The sequence below is a fragment of the Ptychodera flava genome, chromosome 4, assembly GCF_041260155.1.
Source record: "Ptychodera flava strain L36383 chromosome 4, AS_Pfla_20210202, whole genome shotgun sequence".
Classification (NCBI taxonomy): Eukaryota; Metazoa; Hemichordata; class Enteropneusta; family Ptychoderidae; genus Ptychodera; species Ptychodera flava.
In genome coordinates this window covers 31,134,435-31,152,545 of record NC_091931.1, presented here as the reverse complement: position 1 = coordinate 31,152,545, position 18,111 = coordinate 31,134,435, and the positions used below count along the sequence as shown (strand labels likewise).

The 18,111-nt window shown below is 39.9% G+C and overlaps 3 protein-coding genes across 6 annotated transcripts in view; 1 reads left to right on the top strand and 2 right to left on the bottom strand.

The window, feature by feature from the left end:
- LOC139131480 (E3 ubiquitin-protein ligase HERC2-like) overlaps positions 1-7,512 on the top strand; it is a 74,430-nt gene extending 66,918 nt beyond the window's left edge. For all 4 annotated transcript variants that reach the window (XM_070697538.1, XM_070697539.1, XM_070697540.1 and 1 more), the window contains exons 70-76: positions 735-960; positions 1,460-1,654; positions 2,057-2,191; positions 2,459-2,621; positions 3,587-3,692; positions 4,119-4,331; positions 5,109-7,512. In XM_070697538.1, the coding sequence (XP_070553639.1) occupies positions 735-960; positions 1,460-1,654; positions 2,057-2,191; positions 2,459-2,621; positions 3,587-3,692; positions 4,119-4,331; positions 5,109-5,372 (1,302 nt within the window). In that variant the 3' untranslated portion in view covers positions 5,373-7,512. The remainder of the gene's footprint in view (positions 1-734; positions 961-1,459; positions 1,655-2,056; positions 2,192-2,458; positions 2,622-3,586; positions 3,693-4,118; positions 4,332-5,108) is intronic.
- A 5,733-nt stretch (positions 7,513-13,245) lies between these two features.
- Positions 13,246-17,730, bottom strand: LOC139130495 (uncharacterized). Its single transcript, XM_070696274.1, has 3 exons — positions 17,297-17,730; positions 16,599-16,649; positions 13,246-16,264 (listed from the first exon to the last, which is right to left on the bottom strand). Exons 1-3 carry the CDS (start codon positions 17,462-17,464, stop codon positions 16,136-16,138), a joined length of 348 nt encoding a protein of 115 aa, XP_070552375.1. The 5' UTR covers positions 17,465-17,730; the 3' UTR covers positions 13,246-16,135.
- Positions 13,587-14,468, bottom strand: LOC139132234 (forkhead box protein G1-like). Its single transcript, XM_070698624.1, has one exon. It carries the CDS (start codon positions 14,466-14,468, stop codon positions 13,587-13,589), a length of 882 nt encoding a protein of 293 aa, XP_070554725.1.
- Positions 17,731-18,111: the final 381 nt, after the last annotated feature.

The following is an 18,111-nucleotide window of genomic DNA, read 5'->3' as shown; positions in this document are numbered from 1 at the left end:
TTTATACATACGACTGATTGCCACCAATTATCTGAGCGTTCTCTTGTCCAGAATGCTCGGGCCACTGGCGTCAATGCATTGTTTAAATGCTGAAGCAGCATGTACATGAAACGCATGGTCGATCGCCTACGGCGTTCTTGAAAATTTCTTGCGTACTCGTCATGGTCAAACTGAAGTACGTTGTGTCCATGTTGCTGGGCATTCCTGAGGCGATGATTGAACTGTTGAATCCGTCTGGATCGCATGTGAAGGTGAAAATACAGGAGACACGCCGCTACAGTTGCGTCCTGGACATCCGCCATATATTGAACGTAGAGGGCGCAAAACACCGGTGTTTTCCTCAAAACACCGGAGGAAATTCCGTGTATGGACATAAGTAGAGATTAAGGGTTAATCCACAGGTGTTTACCAATCAAAACCGTTAGTTACCGGCGGCGTTGGTTTGGCTAGTGGGAACACAGTATATGATATGTAATTGCATCTTTTTTTCAAAATTTAGTTTCCTGTGTTTATTTATCAGTTTAGTAAATATGCCTTGAAAGGTGTGTACTTCTTACTTCAGTTGACAGTGCAGCAGTTTGAACCATTGTTCTTTAACCCTTTCACACCCCAGTTCCCTGTGTACAGGTCCAACTTTACAATAGAAAACAATGGATTTGGGACAAACCATGGTGGTGAAAGGGTCAATGTCCCTATCAATCTTATTCATTGACTTTCCTGTTGCACCATCACAGGAAGCTGCATTCAGGAAAGTTGTCCAGGCTACAATGATTCGTGACAGACAGCACGGTCCGGTCATTGAACTGAACAGGATACAGGTCAAGAGGTCACGAAGCAAAGGCGGACTGGCGGGACCAGACGGCACCAAGTCGGTGTTCGGCCAGGCCTGCTTCAAACTCAGCAACTTTGGCTCGGACAGTCTGCTCCTCCCACACAGGGTATGGAAAGTCAAGTTCATAGGTGAGTAACTATGTGTGTGGTTTCATGGAAGCATAATCTCTGTTTTGATTTTTACCCCTTGAACTTACACGCCAGCAGAGAGGGTTTGATCATTTGATGTTTACATACATGAAATAAAAGTACTGTACTATTTGAAGGGATCATTGATCACCATTTATGCATACAGATGTTTTCCGCCATCCAAACATTAGAATTGCAAAAGATAACAATATTGTCATAAACCTCTAGCCCCTGTACAGCAACTGCTGGTCATGTCACGTCAAATTTTGAATTGCATCTTGGAACAGAAATGAAGTTCTGGCTAACAAAAATGGGGTAATAAAACATGTGTTCATATAGAAGCTAATCAACTAACTGTGCCAGTTTGAATTTAAGAATAACATATCACATCCTGATATGTCCATTCTGTAACTTTCTCATAATTTGTTACATATAAAAACATGCTAGTTTTAGTAAAAATGTTATTGCCACCACTCACTTGGCATCATGACATTGACAGGTGAGAGTGTTGATGACTGTGGCGGTGGATACAGTGAATCCATAGCTGAGATGTGTGATGAGTTGCAGAACAGCTCAGTGGCATTACTCATAGTGACACCCAATGGACGTGATGAGTCTGGTGCCAACAGGGATTGCCTGCTCCTCAACCCACACCTCAAGACAGAGACACACAAGAAGATGTTCCAGTTTCTGGGTGAGTACACGGGCTAATTGCTCCAGACTGTGTATGCTATATATAGACAACAAAACGTTATCTGCAACAAACTTTTTATGGCTACCGCTTTCAAATGTACTTAAGTATATGGTGGATGCTCAGCAATGCTCACCTGATGTTGAAATCTAGACCATTGTTGCATGTAGGAATAATAATCACAGCTTCAAGATTGTAGATGTTTCACTTCAATAGTAGTTTCACCCCTATATTATGGTTGAATCCAATTGTGTGTGACAATACAGCTGAAGGTAAATGCTGAAAAGGAGGGATCTCAGGGTTCATTATGAGTAAATCTGTATTTAAGGGAAATTACCATGTGAATTAATTATGCATTGACAACTGAGAAAAAGTAATGAAAAAATGATTTTTTTTTCTTTCTAGGTATTTTGATGGGCATTGCTATCCGTACAGGAAGCCCTCTGAGTTTAAATCTAGCAGAACCGGTGTGGAAGCAGTTGGCTGGTATGCCATTGACCGTGGCTGACCTGACTGAAGTAGACAAGGATTATGTGCCTGGTAAGTATGGACCTGCAAAGCTATTTCAAGTGTCATGAAGCCAAAAGCTAGTAATAGGGAAGCTTGAAATGGTTGAATATTAGCAATGAGAGAATGAAAGTGCACAAGTTTGTGTGCTTTAGGAAAAAACTGAATAGGTGACGCATTTTCTCAATTTCATCAGATTCCGTCAGGTCAAAACAATTATTTCAATAAGTTTCAAGAAATTCTCTCAGACTTTTCTGATGCACATACAAAGAGCTCACATTAGCAAACTTTATAATACAGGTCTGATGTGTATCCGAGACATGGAGCCCAGTGTGTTCAGTGAAATGGAAATGCCATTTAGTACACCGAGTGCCAGCGGACAGGAAGTTCAGCTGAGTTCAAAATATTCACGTATCACTCTAGAAAACAGAAATGAGTATGTCAGGGCAGCTCTCAACTACAGGTAAGCCTCTCTGTGAAAAATAATTCAATACTGTAGTGTGCATTTTTGATGGATACTGGGAATAGCAACAGTAACAGTATCTGTTGATAATTTTTTTCACTGTTTTTGTTTTTAATGTCGACTACAGTTTCTTGTTCTACTCTTCAAAGCATGTTGAGGTAATACAGTATTTAGCTTGTCAACCCAGCCTGAATACATGTGAACTGTATTGTTATTGTTGGCAAGTGAATTCTGGTCCGGATTAGAATTCAAGTGTAAACAATAACAGAACATTTTGCAGGTATAGATGATGTGTTCACCAGCTAGGTACACGCAGTAGGTGTTTCAACATACTTTGGGTTGTGGAAACAAGATCTTGCAATTGATGTACAGAACAAATGTAATAGTGAAAAAATTAATCAAAAGTTACTGCAACTGTCTGTTCAATACACTTTTCCTGAAGCAAACTTGTGTTGGATGAGTGTTTTCTCCTGTCTCATTAAAAATAGTAGTGCTACACAATTTTACGTTCAAAACAGCCAGTAAGTAGTCAGTGTAATTTTGATACTTCAAAAGTAAATATGTACGCTCAGACTATTGATGGACTTTGAATGACCTATCAAATCAGCAGGAAAAGGCAACGGAGTGTTTAAACTGCAAGATCCTCAAATAATACCTTTCAAAACTGCAAGTTATTCATAAACATTTGGCACGCGTTCAGCAAAATTTAGCCCGACAGTTGTGAACTGTAACTGCTAGGCAGGAGGAGGATAGCACTTGTGTCTGTAAAGACAGCCCGTTTCTTTCACTCTTATTGTGTTGGGCAAGGTGTTGTAAGTGTTGAGAAGACTTTGGACTTACAGAAATATACTAAAGAAAGACCGATTCTATTTCGAGTGTACAGCCTTGATTCAAACATATCTGTCCAAATGATGATGCTTACCATACTAGACTGTCTTGCTAATATTGCTGTGTTTTTGTGATAGGCTGCGTGAGTTTGACGACCAAGTTCAGTGGGTCCGTGAAGGCATGGCCAAGGTCATACCTGTACCGCTGCTGTCCTTCTTCACTGGCTATGAACTTGAAACCATGGTAAGGATAGCTGACTGTCACACCTACCGTTTGCTCCCTGAAAAAAAATGTCCGAACCATTCAAAGTAAAATTGGCTACATCACAACTTTGTTGTGAAAGGGGCATCCTCACTTGTTATTTTCCGGACATTTATACCCATATCAGCATTGATCAGTATGGAAATGTAGTTTGTAATTGGAAGCAAGAGAATGATTGAAGTTTCAATACTGAGATGAATTTCAACTGTCGTACTATCAGGACAAAGAATACTTTGTCTACAGCAAACAGAAAGGAAACAATTTGATTATGTTTCTTTTCCTTGTCAATGATTCCCAATAAAAAGTTTGCTACAGATTAGTATTGTCAATCAGAACTCTCTGAGGCTACTGCCAGTGAACTTGTCCTTCGAATGTACACAGACAATCTTCATATTTATCTTATTACAGATCTGTGGAAGTCCTGATATTCCCCTGCACTTACTGAAGAGTGTTGCCACATACAAAGGGGTGGACGGCACGGCCCCTCTGGTATCATGGTTCTGGGAAGTCATGGAAGAGTTCTCCAACACAGAGCGGTCTCTCTTCCTTCGATTTGTGTGGGGTCGCACGCGACTGCCGCGTACAATCGCCGACTTCAGAGGCAGGGACTTTGTGCTTCAGGTAGGCCTATGTGTTTGTGGTTTGTTTGGCTGTATGCAAAAAAGTGCTCCAGATATGGGGGAGCTGAGAGAACATAGTTTGTTTGATAAGACAACATGTTCCTATTACCTGGTAGCAGTATGTTTTGTGGTCCCAGAATTCCTGCATTTGTGTTTGTATCTGATACGAGGAGACACTGGACCAAAAGCCCTCTATCTACATTCGTTACCTTTTCACATATAGGAAAGCCACATTCAAACAGTGTACTATTTGTTCCAAAAGACTCATTTCTATTGCATAATACCATACCTTTGAGACAAACGAATTGCCATAATCCGTGTAGGAAAAAACGATCAAACATGGAATCTTCTCTGAAAATTGGAGAGCCTTGATGTGACACCATTGGCCCTCTTCGTACTTCTATTGTTTTGTGTTGTTTTTTGTGTAGCACTACCAGAAGACTTGCTTTCGTATGCTCTCCCTTTGAAGGCTTCTGCTATTTTTGACAACCACTGAAAAAAGACCTAAAAAATGAATTATAACAATTGTATGACATTTCAACGTGATCTTTTGTAAGATCACAAACCTAGGACATGGACAAAAGATCATTAAATTTTTGGAGTGGGCATTTTCCCAAATATTACCTCCATTTGAAACTTTAAAGTTTTCAAGTTTGACAGTTGAGAGTTGGCACTTGCCTGAGCATAGACGCTTATGTGGCTTAATACATTATTTCAGATTGAATCAAAAGTACCCTGTTAATCAAGGTTCTTTAAACTTGTTTTGATTTCTTCACAGGTTCTTGACAAGTACAATCCACCAGATCACTTTCTACCAGAGTCCTACACATGTTTCTTCCTTCTCAAGATGCCCAGATATTCCTGCAAGGAAGTCCTGCGCGAAAAACTCAAATATGCCATCCACTTCTGCAAGTCCATAGACACCGATGACTATGCCAGGATTGCGCTGTCTGGTGAGCCCGTTGGCGACGACACCACTGACGAGAGTGACGATGAGGACATTGACAGTGTGGAGTCAGACACTGAACCAGATACAGATTAAAGGGCGAGGATTACACTGTTGAATTTGAAACTGAATCAGATTCTGATTGTGATAAACAAGCCGGTCAAGTTAGACTCGGCAGACCCGGCAGAACATGTGGGAGGGATTGTTGTGTGAAAAGTTCCGGCTGTAATTGACAGTGTATCCAATTTCTGGAACATGTTCTTTGACCCTGAACCTCGGACTAATGAACCCTTTTGATGCTGTCCTTTCTTTGACTCTGTGTGGCATCAGCTTTCGATTCAGCTAAGATTCTGCATCAAAGTCCATGGACTATTCAAGAAATCTCAAGGAGAACTCTTAATCAAGATCCTGCTCATCAACTAGATGTATCCATGAATTTAACAAAGGCTGCTCATCTACAAGCTTACCCCAGCTGTATCACAGCCAGTATGATATAGCTCATTTGAAATCTTCTGATGATGTCACACACATAGGTGCTATATTATCATAATAAGTAAAACTGCATACATGCATAGCTAAGAGGAAAACTTGCAAAAATGAAAGCATTTCTTTGGAGGTCCTGTTCCACATAAACAAACATGTTGTGTTTATGACTGTTTGACACACACGGACAGTGCATTCGAGAGACTGACATGCCTCAAACAAAGAGCTTACTTCACAGTGGCAGATTAAATAAGGCTTGCTATCATCAGCTGATAGTTTACAGCAAGATATATCTCTGTTTTTCCCCGGAGGATCAATGAAGACAAAGGAACGTTGAGAGCAGGTACATCCATTAATTGATGTTTGCCTGTATCTGTGTATAAATATACAAGAGGTAGTCCTGAAATTATTTGCTTTTGAAATTTTTGTGTTTGCCACCCTTTTGTTTTTTTCTCAATATTATACCTCATAAGAGTGTGATGTGTGAATGAATGAATGAATGAATGAATGAATGAGATGCCATTGACTTTCAGGAGTCGGTATGTAGGTTGCTGTACTGAAAAGTTTGTGGTCATTGCGAATTTGCATATATCTATATATGGGAAAAGGAGGGTTGTCAGCCATGTTGACTCATCATAGAACATCCCATCCTCTGGCACTATACCATATTGGTGGCGCTCTTGTCGAGTTCCCAAGTGAAATCTGTGACTGGCTGCTACCGGTATAGGTGACCAAGTCCTTAGAAGTACAGAAATTTGTCAAGTTCCATGCCACCTGTCTTTCTGCATTATTGCTGTAATGTGTTTTTATGTCTCAGTTGTCAAGACAGAGCTGCTGAGGTGACAGAGGAAAGTCCTCTTCTATCTAGTTTTGTTTTATTGTTATCAGAGAGGGAAAGTTGTTTTTGGAAATTAGGTTGTAGGAAAATGAAAATGTTTGTTTCCTTGTACATGGAAGGTGAAATGTTTGAAGCACTTCTTTTTGTGGTGTCCATGATTTAACTAATCTTGCTGAATATTTTCTCGTCTGCCAAAGTAGTTATTTTTGTCATTTTCCTGCAGAAACAGTAATGCTGCAAATTTTCAAAGGCAGTGCATGAGAAATTTGAGGTAGAATGCAATAGATAGCAAAAAAAAAAGGAGAGAGGGGAAAAGCATAATGTAAACTAAAGTATTTGTTGTGTGAATTTTGTATTGTTTGTGATTGAGCTAGTTAGATACGCATAGCTATCAGTAAAGCATTTTGCCTTTACCTGGCAGTTGTACAGTGCATTTTGAAGACTACACTAGACTAGAACTGTTTGTGATCGAAGGCATTTTGACATCCTCATGTCGTGGTTTGCTTTTGAGATTTGATTCAAATGAATTGAGATGTGCATTTACAATGTAAGGGGTAGGGTGTGTGACAGGGCAGGGTGGGGTGGGAAAGGGATTGTTTTTATTTGCGCATATTGTGTCAAATTAAAATTTGATGAACCAAATATTTTACCAAGGCTTACGAAATCAAGATACACGGAGTTGCTCTATCATGCTCTATTTAAGAATTGAAAATATTTATGTAGGAAGCATGACTTGTAAGAAAAATTGTCCTTTGAGTATATCTTTTTTTTCAAAATGAAATTTTCCTCAACTCCAATCTACTTCCACCATTAATTGTTGTCTTGGTGTAATGTTCTGTGATCTCACATCCTACTCAGCAAATTAATTTTTTGTATTCCGTATTAATAAAGGCATTGAAAATGTTATTGGCAAAACTTGTGTACTGTCTGTATTACATATAAATCTTCTCTTCATCCTTTACGTAACATTTTTGCCCCTGCATATTCTTCAGTAGAGGTCAACTTTCACCATAGACAAGTCACTGTCAATGACAGTCCCTGCCAAATACTGTCAATGACATAGTCCCTGCCAAATATAAATTTTGCCAATGTGCAATAGTAAAAGTGTATAAATGTAATTGTAAATGCAGTTTCTAAGTCAAGAAATGCCAAATACACAAAAGAATGTTTCCTTTTTCTCTGTGAATTGAAGCGGTGACATTCTGGAAGTGCCTTTGTGTTCATATAAACAAATGGAATCAGAACATGGAAAATACAGAGATGGCTGTAGAGGGCGCTATCACAAGTGTATGAAGAGAGTGTATCTTAAGGTAGTGACTCAGTTTCGTTGACACATATTTTCAATCAAAAGTTTCACATAGAAAACAGGGTCTCACACCCAACATGTGGTACATTTTCTAATAGGTCTATATTTGAAGAAGGTAAAAATTTTGTTTAGTTGTCAAAACATGCATTGGTATGTTTGCTTAAGTCAAAAACATGTGATTTTGAATTTTTTCACTTAAAAGAGTATAAGTAAGAATTGGCAGCACCCCTAAGTGATCTGTTAACGGCACTAGACAGCTGGATATACAGGGGGAAAAACCGTGTTTTGGATTTTTGAAATTCGCTTTTGTTTCTGCACAGTGAGCCTTGGAAGTGTGAACTGTCGGATTTTCGCATAAATTATCGGCTTTGTTCACGTTTGTCAAGTTATCGCCACTTCAGGGGGGTTATCAAAAATCTAAGACACGGTTTTCAGGTCTATTCATGAAGTGTTAGCATGCGAAGAATCGGGGAAATCCGCCCACGCGTCGCCGACTTACACTCATTTGAAAGTGCGTATACATAGCAAAAATCGGAACTGAGAAAATCGACGATTTGTGTAAACGTCCCATTTTCACACAAAATCGCCGAAAAAAGTCGGATTTTTGTGCGTTTCAAAAAAAATCATTCGATCTGGGTCTAGGTTAAATATTGGGCATCAGGTTAGAGAATTTCTGACAAGTCCTAAACATTAGTTCGCCTGAAAATGATGAAAATTGTGTGTAGAAACGTGAGGCTGGTCATCGTAAGCGGTGGGTACTATTTACACGATAAACACTAGAAAGATAATTCAGGGCATAATCTGTTTGTCAAATACGTATCTAGCTTATAATTATATTAACTGTACACTGTTTGGTAACGGTTAGAGTCTGGTTGCAAGACAAGAAAAGTTTAAAAAAATCATACAGCCGGACTGGTTTACAGGTCTGCGTTCTGCCGACGACGCGCGCTCGCTTTCTCGCAAGCTCCGGTCTCACAGCCCGTAATTTATGCACGTACCAAGTGTGAAATGGTTGCCTAGTTCATTTTAGTGCCGATTTTTGTGCCCATAGTACAAGGCGTCACTTGCTTGCTTTCCGGAGATGAGACGACCAACTCTCGATGCTCAAAAAATTCTGTAGTTGAGAAGTTCAAGGAATACGGGCAAGTCGCACTTGTTTACGTAGTTTTCACATGTGATCTGCTGCAGTCTTTTTGCTCACCATCAGGAATGATACCGGGTTTTTCGTGGGCTATTTCGCTTTCGACTGTGACATGTACTATTATGGTCCCGGGTATGAAACCAAAATAAACTTCAGTTACACGTAAAAGCGATTCTTCATCACATAAAATAAACGACTGAGGCGATACTCGACAGATTCACTGATTGTAAAATTGAAACGGCGACGTATCGCCTCACCCAGCGACACTCTCTTGACCACAGATAGAAACAGACCGGCACCGATCGTGAAGGGCATCGTGAAGCGACGTTTCGCGTAAGTTGCTGTGTATAACAGTGTCGGATTGACAATTTAAATACTAAGTCCAAAAGATGGGCTGCTGTTTTAGAACGTTATTTTCCAGTGAAGATTAAATAGAGTCTCGTGGGGCGGCAGTGTAATCTACAGTGCTGTACGTTCGCGTGTGTATGGAGTCCGGGTATGGAACTATAGCTCGCGATTGTGCAATACCTTAGTCCAAGCTTAGCCATGAAGCTTGGCGGCGAAGCCCAGAAAAATGGTGAGCCCAAGGTTAGCTGAAGCTTATCCTTGCACACCTTTGTTGAAGCTTAGGGCAAACTAACCTTTATACAAGCTTCCAAATATTGTTCTGAGCTTGGGCAGTAAACCTTGGGCCGAACTTTACGGATAAGCTTTTTATGGTCCTCGTTTCTACTGTAGCTTTTGGGTCCTTGACCCATCCAGCATTTGACGTCAGCATTTTTGCTTACTTTAGGGAGCCGATTTTGCTGCCGAGTCTTGGCAAATTATTGGTTTGAAAGTTATGACCCGCTTTTAAGTATAAAATATAGACCAGTAAGCGGGTTTTGGATACAATAAACACGAATGCGTTAAAATTTTGCGTTGAGACCGACATCTCGACAGGAATACCTCTTATCATCGTGGTCCCTCTTTGTCTGCACAGCTGAAGAGTGCGGCTTGATCGACTGCATCACGACTTTTATGAATGAACCGCTATATGACAAGTTTCTTGTTGACAAGGTTTAATACCGATGTACTGAATTATATCGAGTATAGCCATAAATGAGCCACGAAAATCCGGCTACACTTCTGAAAATACACGACAGCGAAGAGATGCACACACCACACTTTACGATTCATAGCGACTCAGAAAGTTCGTGATCCTGTTCCTTGTAAGTTTTTGACACAAATCATATTTCTAGTAAAGATACTCCCAAGAAAGACAAAACTTAAATGTAGGTCGTTTAAACAAGTTTAGTCATCATATTTAGGTAAGCCAGTGACAAAAATATACGAGCAGACGATGTATATTTGAAATGATTTATTCGTATATTGACAAAATGTATACACAGTATACAAGTTACGAAGAAGTACTGCACTCACTTCAAGTATTCCTAATCCGCTCACAAATTCCTTTCTAAGATGGTAAATTCAGCATATTGGGCGTGTAAGGAAGGGCATGGATCATTCTTGAAGATGAACTGACTGGCACAAGTAATATTAAATGTACATCCGCGTTGCACTCGTACATGCGGCCGTACAGATTTCTGTAGGTTTTCCTCCGGGAGCTGCGCGAGGTCGATTTTGACCGGATTTTTGGTGGGCCTCGTAACTTTCATGAAGGGCTGTGAGTATTTTTCAGAGCTGAAAAATTTCTCACTTTACACACTCCAGCCTATGTTTCACATTTAATGCGGTACTTCACATAAATATAAACATCCTTCAAATTATGGAAACCCGGATTGACATCTTTATAATTAAATTGTTTAATTTGAAATTTTACCACAACCACCAGTGAAGTGAAATATCCCAAAAGCGGAATAATATCAACAAGTGAAACGGTTGCCATCACTCCTTCGCAAACAACTTACTATATGAGTACAGCGCGAATAATGAATAAACAAGGCCTATTTCTGTCGATTTCCTCGCCAGGGAAATGGTAATAATATGTATGCATGTATGATAAAGGGGTTATTACATATAATGCGTCTGCATTTTGGGTACAACAGTCTAATTTTTACATCCATGCTCGAATACAACGCGATATCGACCAAACTGCGTGTCTGCCTTTTCCGGTCATACGTAACAGCTCCGTTGTTTGTCTTAGGTGAAGGTTAAAATGCCAAGCTTCACTGAAGCTTAATCCCAGGTACGCTTGATTTAAGATTTGGCAATAACCCTGTTCCAAGCTTTGGACAAAATCCTTATCTCAAGATTTGCAAACAAGATTGGATTAATCTTTATCGACATCAAGCTTGGCCGAAGAGCATTGGCAAACCTTCACCCAAGCTCAGAGTACCGCCAAGCTTGTAAGTTGTAGTAGTAGGCAGGAGGATAATCGCGTGCTCAACATGATCACGCGTGCAACCATGTTACCATAGTACCAACAAATGTTTCAATGGCAGTTGTGGTATGAGCTAAGTTCAGAAAGTTTCAAATCGGTCCCAACGCTCGCGTCCATCAGCTTTCCATTTGCTTCTTTGGCCCCCGTTTACGTTTTCTACACCGCTAGCTGCCATGTTGGAATAGCGTCTTTATGAAGACGTGCGCGCATGCGCAACATAGTGCGTAAAATTTACATAATCTCCTTCAAGGTATAACGATAACGCTGACAGTAATCCGGACCGTTAAAACAAAAAGAAAATAATAACTCGCGCAGTGGTTAGAAGGCCGTGTTTCACTAAAATTTCAGACCTTTTTTAGTATAATGTTGCCTCACAGTTTTCTCTAATAGAAAAATCATATTTCAAGGGTTCAGAAGATGAAATAATCACAAAATTGCTAAAATTGACCAACAAACCTGAGTCACTACCTTAAGACACCGGCCAAGTAATGGTAGTGTCCTTGTAGCGTTTCTTATGACATCTACGTTACGTTTGAAACATTAACGACAACACAACAGTTATGTTCGTCGAATTTTATTGGTCAACAACAACACGACTAATAAACATAAACAACAATACAAGGAACAACAACAACCACTAATGTCGAGCAAGTAATGGTAGTGTTCTTGTAGCGTTTCTTTGACATCTACGTTACGTTTGAAACATTAACAACAACACAACAGTTATGTTCGTCGAATTTTATTGGTCAACAACAACAACACATAAACAACAATACAAACAACAACAACCAGATGTCTGGGTTCCCTATGCTCTTAGTGACGGTTCTAGACAAAAAATCTCAGGAAAATGGTCGCCTTGCGGCTATGTTAGATCCTATCACCAAACAAATCGACGTATATTATCCTTGTACCAAGTTTGAAAAATTGGGCCGGGCATGTCTGAGATATCTGCGTGGACAGACGGTCGCATGCATAGGGACGGAACCCAATCTATAAGTAAGCCTACCCTGGACTTCGTCCGCGGGGACTAAAAACTATGAAGTTTGGCCAAACCGTAGTTGTGAAAGGGTGATGTTGGTTTGCAAGTTTATGTATGTTTCTGTACGGACGGGGACAGTTCAACTTTCCTATGAAAATGTCTTGGTGATTGTGTCACTACAGTGCAGCTCTCACATTATTTCACATCAGCATTGCATCTAAAGAATGATTGTATGATTGTACAGATTCAAGAATCCCCCAATATTGCATCACATTACATCCTCGTCGCGTCGGCAACGCATCTGAAGACTGATCGCATATAATGCGACCAGAATGCAATGCATACATGATGCAAACCTAAAGTTGAATGCAATGCTAAAGAGGCCAGACAAGCAAAGGTGACAAACATGATATGATGGAGATACGGATGTGATGCCTAAGGGATGTGAAAAGTGTGAGAAGTTGCACCGTTGCCATACTTGCGCATCTCTGATGTGATCAACTTACCGGTAGAACGTTGCAAAATTTTCCCGCTTTTGGAAATGCATCCAAATTCAATGTCATTTATACATAAGACGCCATAATATACCATTTTCGGTGTTTCCATGACAATTGCGAGTGTACATTACTTTAGGATATTTACCAAGAGTGAGCTCGTGTGAACACATGATCTGTTCAGCTTGACGTTTACCAGAATACCATAGCTGATATATTTGAATGGAGAATGCCACCAGGATATATAAGAATACAGTCTGAGTATATTAGCCAATTTTGATTTTAAAACTGCAAATAATCTGCATCAAGAATGAAGAGTAACGTTTGACGCTGTGACAACCTTATTTTAATACTTGTACTTATTTTATTTCTTGTAAGACTGATGAAATTCACATAAATAAATTTGCACTTGCAAACACGTAATATACATGAAAAATTAAGCAACTAAATATGTGTTATAGTTTAAAAAATCAGACCAGTCTTGTTTTGTGTCTCAGAATATCGATGTCATACCAGGATATGTGGGGACAGGTTCCTGATTCCAGGGAAATCTCTCAGCAGAATAACTCCTGATTGCTTCTGGTGTTCTATGGATTTCTACTCAACGAGTTTTCAGGACAAAATAGATCATAAATAATATTTTGTCCATACTGGATGTCATGAAGGGCAGTGCCGTTTTTAAAGCATTACCAGTGTAAATCTGCTGAAGATTGCAAGTCTTGACAATCGTTACCATAGTTCCCAATCGGAGTCTGTTGTCCGGGAGATTCAAGCAAGTACTGCTGATGCGCACTCCAGGCTGTCATGTCTCGTAGATGTTCACTGTGCACGGTGCATAGACATGATGGCGACCGACATTGCCGGCAATGAATCATTGCTGAACTAGCGTCTATTGTTGGATCATTGAGAGTTGTATTCGGTGATAACGTTTGGTCAAGTGACGGAAAAGATTGGTTGTTCCGTCCGGCAAGGAATCCCTGATGATTAGTCCTCACTATGAAATTGCAATCACGCTTTTCAAGTTCATAGGAAGGAGTATTGTCGTGAAACTGTCCATTGTAGCAGGAAAATGTTTCTTCGCAGGATCTTGACTGGTTTGAAAAACCGCGATGTTCGTCACAGAGCGGGCTTCTCCAGGCGATTATTGTTTCTGGTCGTCTGCACAATGCCTTTCCGAAGTGCCGGACATTTCTGCGTCTCCTCCTTTTTCTGAAACCGCCGCTACCCTCGTCAAACATGACCTCCCATCCTTCTTTCAATGCCCAGAGGTTGCCTCCTCCCATGCAGCCGTCACCGTTATATTCCACCCTCACGAAGTGTTCGTTCAGTGAAAGATTTTGTCTGACCGAGTTCCTCCAGTGGTGCTTGTTATTCCGATAGTAAGGAAAATTGGTCTCGACGAATTCGTAGATACCCTGCAAGCTGATCATCTTGTCGGGTTTTGATCGAATGGCCATGATAGTCAAAACAACGTAACTGTATGGTGGCCTGGCTTCCTTGTGTATGTGAGTGGAATAGTTGTCCAGCTTATCAAGAATACTGTCCACCCAACACGTCCCGTCCACCATTCTGTATTAGCGCCGTGTTTAAATACTCGGTTACCAAGAGATTTAAAAAACCATGAGTTGGATTTGCTGCTTAGAATTGTCGTGTCATCGAGTGCGCACCTTTCCCAGTGCAGCTGAACGCTTGTCCGCACCTGATAAAGTCCGTAATATTCAATTAAGACGTGTGATTTGCATATCTCGCAATTTTGGGTATGCACGTAAAGAACGACAATGTCCATTAAAGGGGAAAGACTTGCCTCAAAAAAGAAAGTTTGAGGTTCCAGCCATAGTTTCGTCACGGAAACTATGAATGTGAACAATTGTGAAATCATTGACTATCACTTGTTGTTGCTCTTGTTGTTTTTTGTAACATTTTTAACTACCTTGTGTTTGGATAGGATCCGAAGTAGTTCAATGCATAACCTTGTAAAACTTTTAGCCAATTGCATTCATGTTCATTCCTTATTTTTGAACCAATAGCCCAGTTTCTTTTCTCGTCATTTAGGGAAAGCGGAAGTCACCGTGTATTTTCTTACAATTCCATACTCCATGTAGGATGGTAATGATTGATACCCTTTCTGTACAGTCTATAGCACTAGTGTTCTCCGTAAACAGTTAAACAGTTGAAAATAGTTACGTTTTTGTTGTTAACTATTGCGAGTACGGTTTACATCTGAAGTAGACGTCCGATGTAAAAGAACCCGGGCCCTTCCCCACAGCTTTAAACCATTCCCTTGCGTGATAAAGAAACACATATCAGGGGTCGCTAAGCAAAGTTTTTGAATAAGAGAAACGAATTACCGGTATTGAAAACTTACTGATATTTGAAACTCAAAAATTTTCACAAAAACAAGACGGAGAAGATTGTATTTACCCAACAGGCTTCAAAATGTATCCACACAAGTAATAGGCTAGCAAAGGATTGTATTAAAAAGGTTGAGTGTCTGAAATTTGTCCCCGAGACGTATTCCAATTCATTACAGCTCCATTTTCTGCATCTTTGGTGTATTTTCGTTTATTTTTGTATTTATCCTACTCTCCAAATTATGTGGGATTTCCTAATGTTCAACCCATGAACAGAGCACGTATAATATGCCTATTACATGTAATATTCATATTATTGTTGACAGCCGAGTTCGAGTCCGGACCAGAGTTTCTTTGTCACCAACAATAATATGGCATATTGTAGGCCTACACAACTTGGTGTGTTTGGTTATCATTTTCTGTATTTGAATATTCTCTAGTTAGACAAAATAAGAAAATCCGTTTGTTTAATGTACAATAAATGCAATTATCATGAAAAGTGACAGCTAGTGTTCCTCCGATATTCATGTACACCCTCATCGTAACGTCATAGAATTTGGTAAGGAATTGTCCAAAAAAGGTGACCTAGCATTTTGAAAGAAAAATATTCGTGGTGTTGCGAGTACGACTACTGTGCGCAGACTCATGCCACTCTTTCACTATTGTTCTAGTAAAATTTTCGGGGCTCCGTCTTGCGTGTTACTCATTCAATAATAGTACCATCGCTATGGTATCTGTAAGATTTATTTTATGTTTGTATTCCTAGAATTCTCCAAATGTCAACAAAAACAGCTAGTAGCCTAAAAATTGTAATTTTTGTGAAACCTTTAGCAAACTATTGATGGCTTTGTGTTCTTGAGAGATTATATGCCGGTATTTTTGCGTCAACTCTTCACTTCCTCTGTGCTAGCGGAGTTGTTGTTATCGTCGCCAGCCGATGCCATTGTCTGGGCATCACCTGCTTCGGGTGGCATTATTGAATTCAGATCGGTGAATTCCACCAATGACTGGTTCTGGAACCGAAAGTAACCAGAGTAAATTGGTTAGATAGCTCCGTGTTCAAGTCGGTGAAAAATAATGTTACATTACTTTGAGTAGGAAAACAGGGGAATTCTGCATTCGCTGACATATCACTTTGTCACTATGTCAATATGTAATAATTATTAATAGATTTATAATTATGTCTAAAATCGTCTTCTCAAACCCAGTGCTGTACTTGAATCAAACCCATGGCATGTAGTGGGATCTCTATGCCCAGTGACACAATTGCCCATCATACAATGAACTATATAGTTTATACCCATTTACTACACTTAGTATAGAATATAACACGACCTAACAACTCACCAGTTTCCTCCCGAGGTTTGCAATTTGATGTTTTACACTTGACCGCCAGGTCTACAAATGCATTCATGAAAAGATACAAAAAAACAAGTAAAGTTAGCTTTTTCCATATTTTTTTTTCAGTCCGAAGTATATTCTTGTCGTGTCTGATAAAATCTTCCAGGCGTACAACCTCTGTACATTATATTAGTTTCTTCTACTACAACTATTACTACAGTGAATACAAATTAACACTCACCATTTCTATGTGTGCTTATTTCTAGCGTGTCATTTAATTTTATATATATGTAGATTTTTTAGATGTACTGTTAATCTTGTTCATATTGAGTTCTTTTACTCATTATGGTACTTTTCAACTTTACAGCGTATGGAGCGAGTTTACGAAACCCTCAATACCCAGACTTTTTGTTTACAATATACTACAACGCGTCGAAGCATCTGTGGATGTACTCTAAATCTTGTTCATTATTCATTGTATCAACCACAGGATTTTTTCCAGTTTGTTTGGTATGTATTCTACGTTAGAAGATATTGCTGAGAACGGCAGTACCCTTCTTTCTTGTGTACGCCTCCTTTCTCATGTTGCATATATTTTATCTAGATAGTAAGTAGGAAGGGTGTGTGCATGAATGGTCAATATGAAAACTTAGTCTACTGACAGCACGCCAACACAACTACATGTAACTCTGTTGGCAGCTTACCTCCCAGGGTTCCCGTCTTTCCATGTAGCACTCCTTGACCAGCGTCCATTGCTTTGGGAGAGGAACACGGTCGTCTCCCCCACCGCTGCTTTGCGACGAGAGAGAAAATGAAATGCTTTTTGATGTGGTGGACAAGTACGGAGCAATTCGGTCTGATGATGACGCCATTTTCTGAACGAATGATGTGTGTTATATCGTCGTATCCTTACTAAAGTATAAGGGAGTTTCTAACGCGTTTCAGTTGTCCAGCGTTGTAGCGTGTATTCAGAACACCAGTTCCAGAACGCAATCTTTCTCGTCGAATATACGCCTGCTGACACGCAATCGAAATCGACGCGCTTGCACCGTTATCGTCACAGCAGCCTGGGGCGAAACGATGCGCTACAGTAAGAGAAAACGGGCAAGTGTTTCATGAAGCCGTTTTGTTGTTGAGTGAAATAAACACTGTATGACCCGGGTGTATGACCTGATACAACACACTGTAAACTATGCCTGATGTAACTTATATGACCACTATGTTATTATTATAAAGTTTAATTTTACATCATGCATAGTAACCGAACTTAGAACTGAGGGATGAGCTGCATTCTCTCTGTGTCACTGTTTAGAGTGATCAGAGATTGAATTTCTGAAACTCTCTTCAGTATTTATGTAGAATCTTAGACTATTATACCACACCCAACAACCCATTTTCAAAGCTCGCAAACGCGAGAAAACGGTTATGGAAGTATCACATCCAAGGTCCAACCCATGCATGTACACCCTCTTCTACTATACACATCTTTCAGCGACAGGGTGTAAGCGGGCAGTGTCTG

Bases quoted from the DNA above. Each gene is read 5' to 3' on its own strand.
- LOC139130495 (XM_070696274.1), bottom strand. From the start codon at position 17,464: ATGGCGTCATCATCAGACCGAATTGCTCCGTACTTGTCCACCACATCA. The intron at 16,650-17,296 runs GTAAGCTGCCAA...ATGCATTTGTAG, and splicing joins AAAGACGGGAACCCTGGGAG to ACCTGGCGGTCAAGTGTAAA. The intron at 16,265-16,598 runs GTGAGTTGTTAG...TTTCGGTTCCAG, and splicing joins CAAACCTCGGGAGGAAACTG to AACCAGTCATTGGTGGAATT.
- LOC139132234 (XM_070698624.1), bottom strand. From the start codon at position 14,468: ATGGTGGACGGGACGTGTTGGGTGGACAGTATTCTTGATAAGCTGGAC.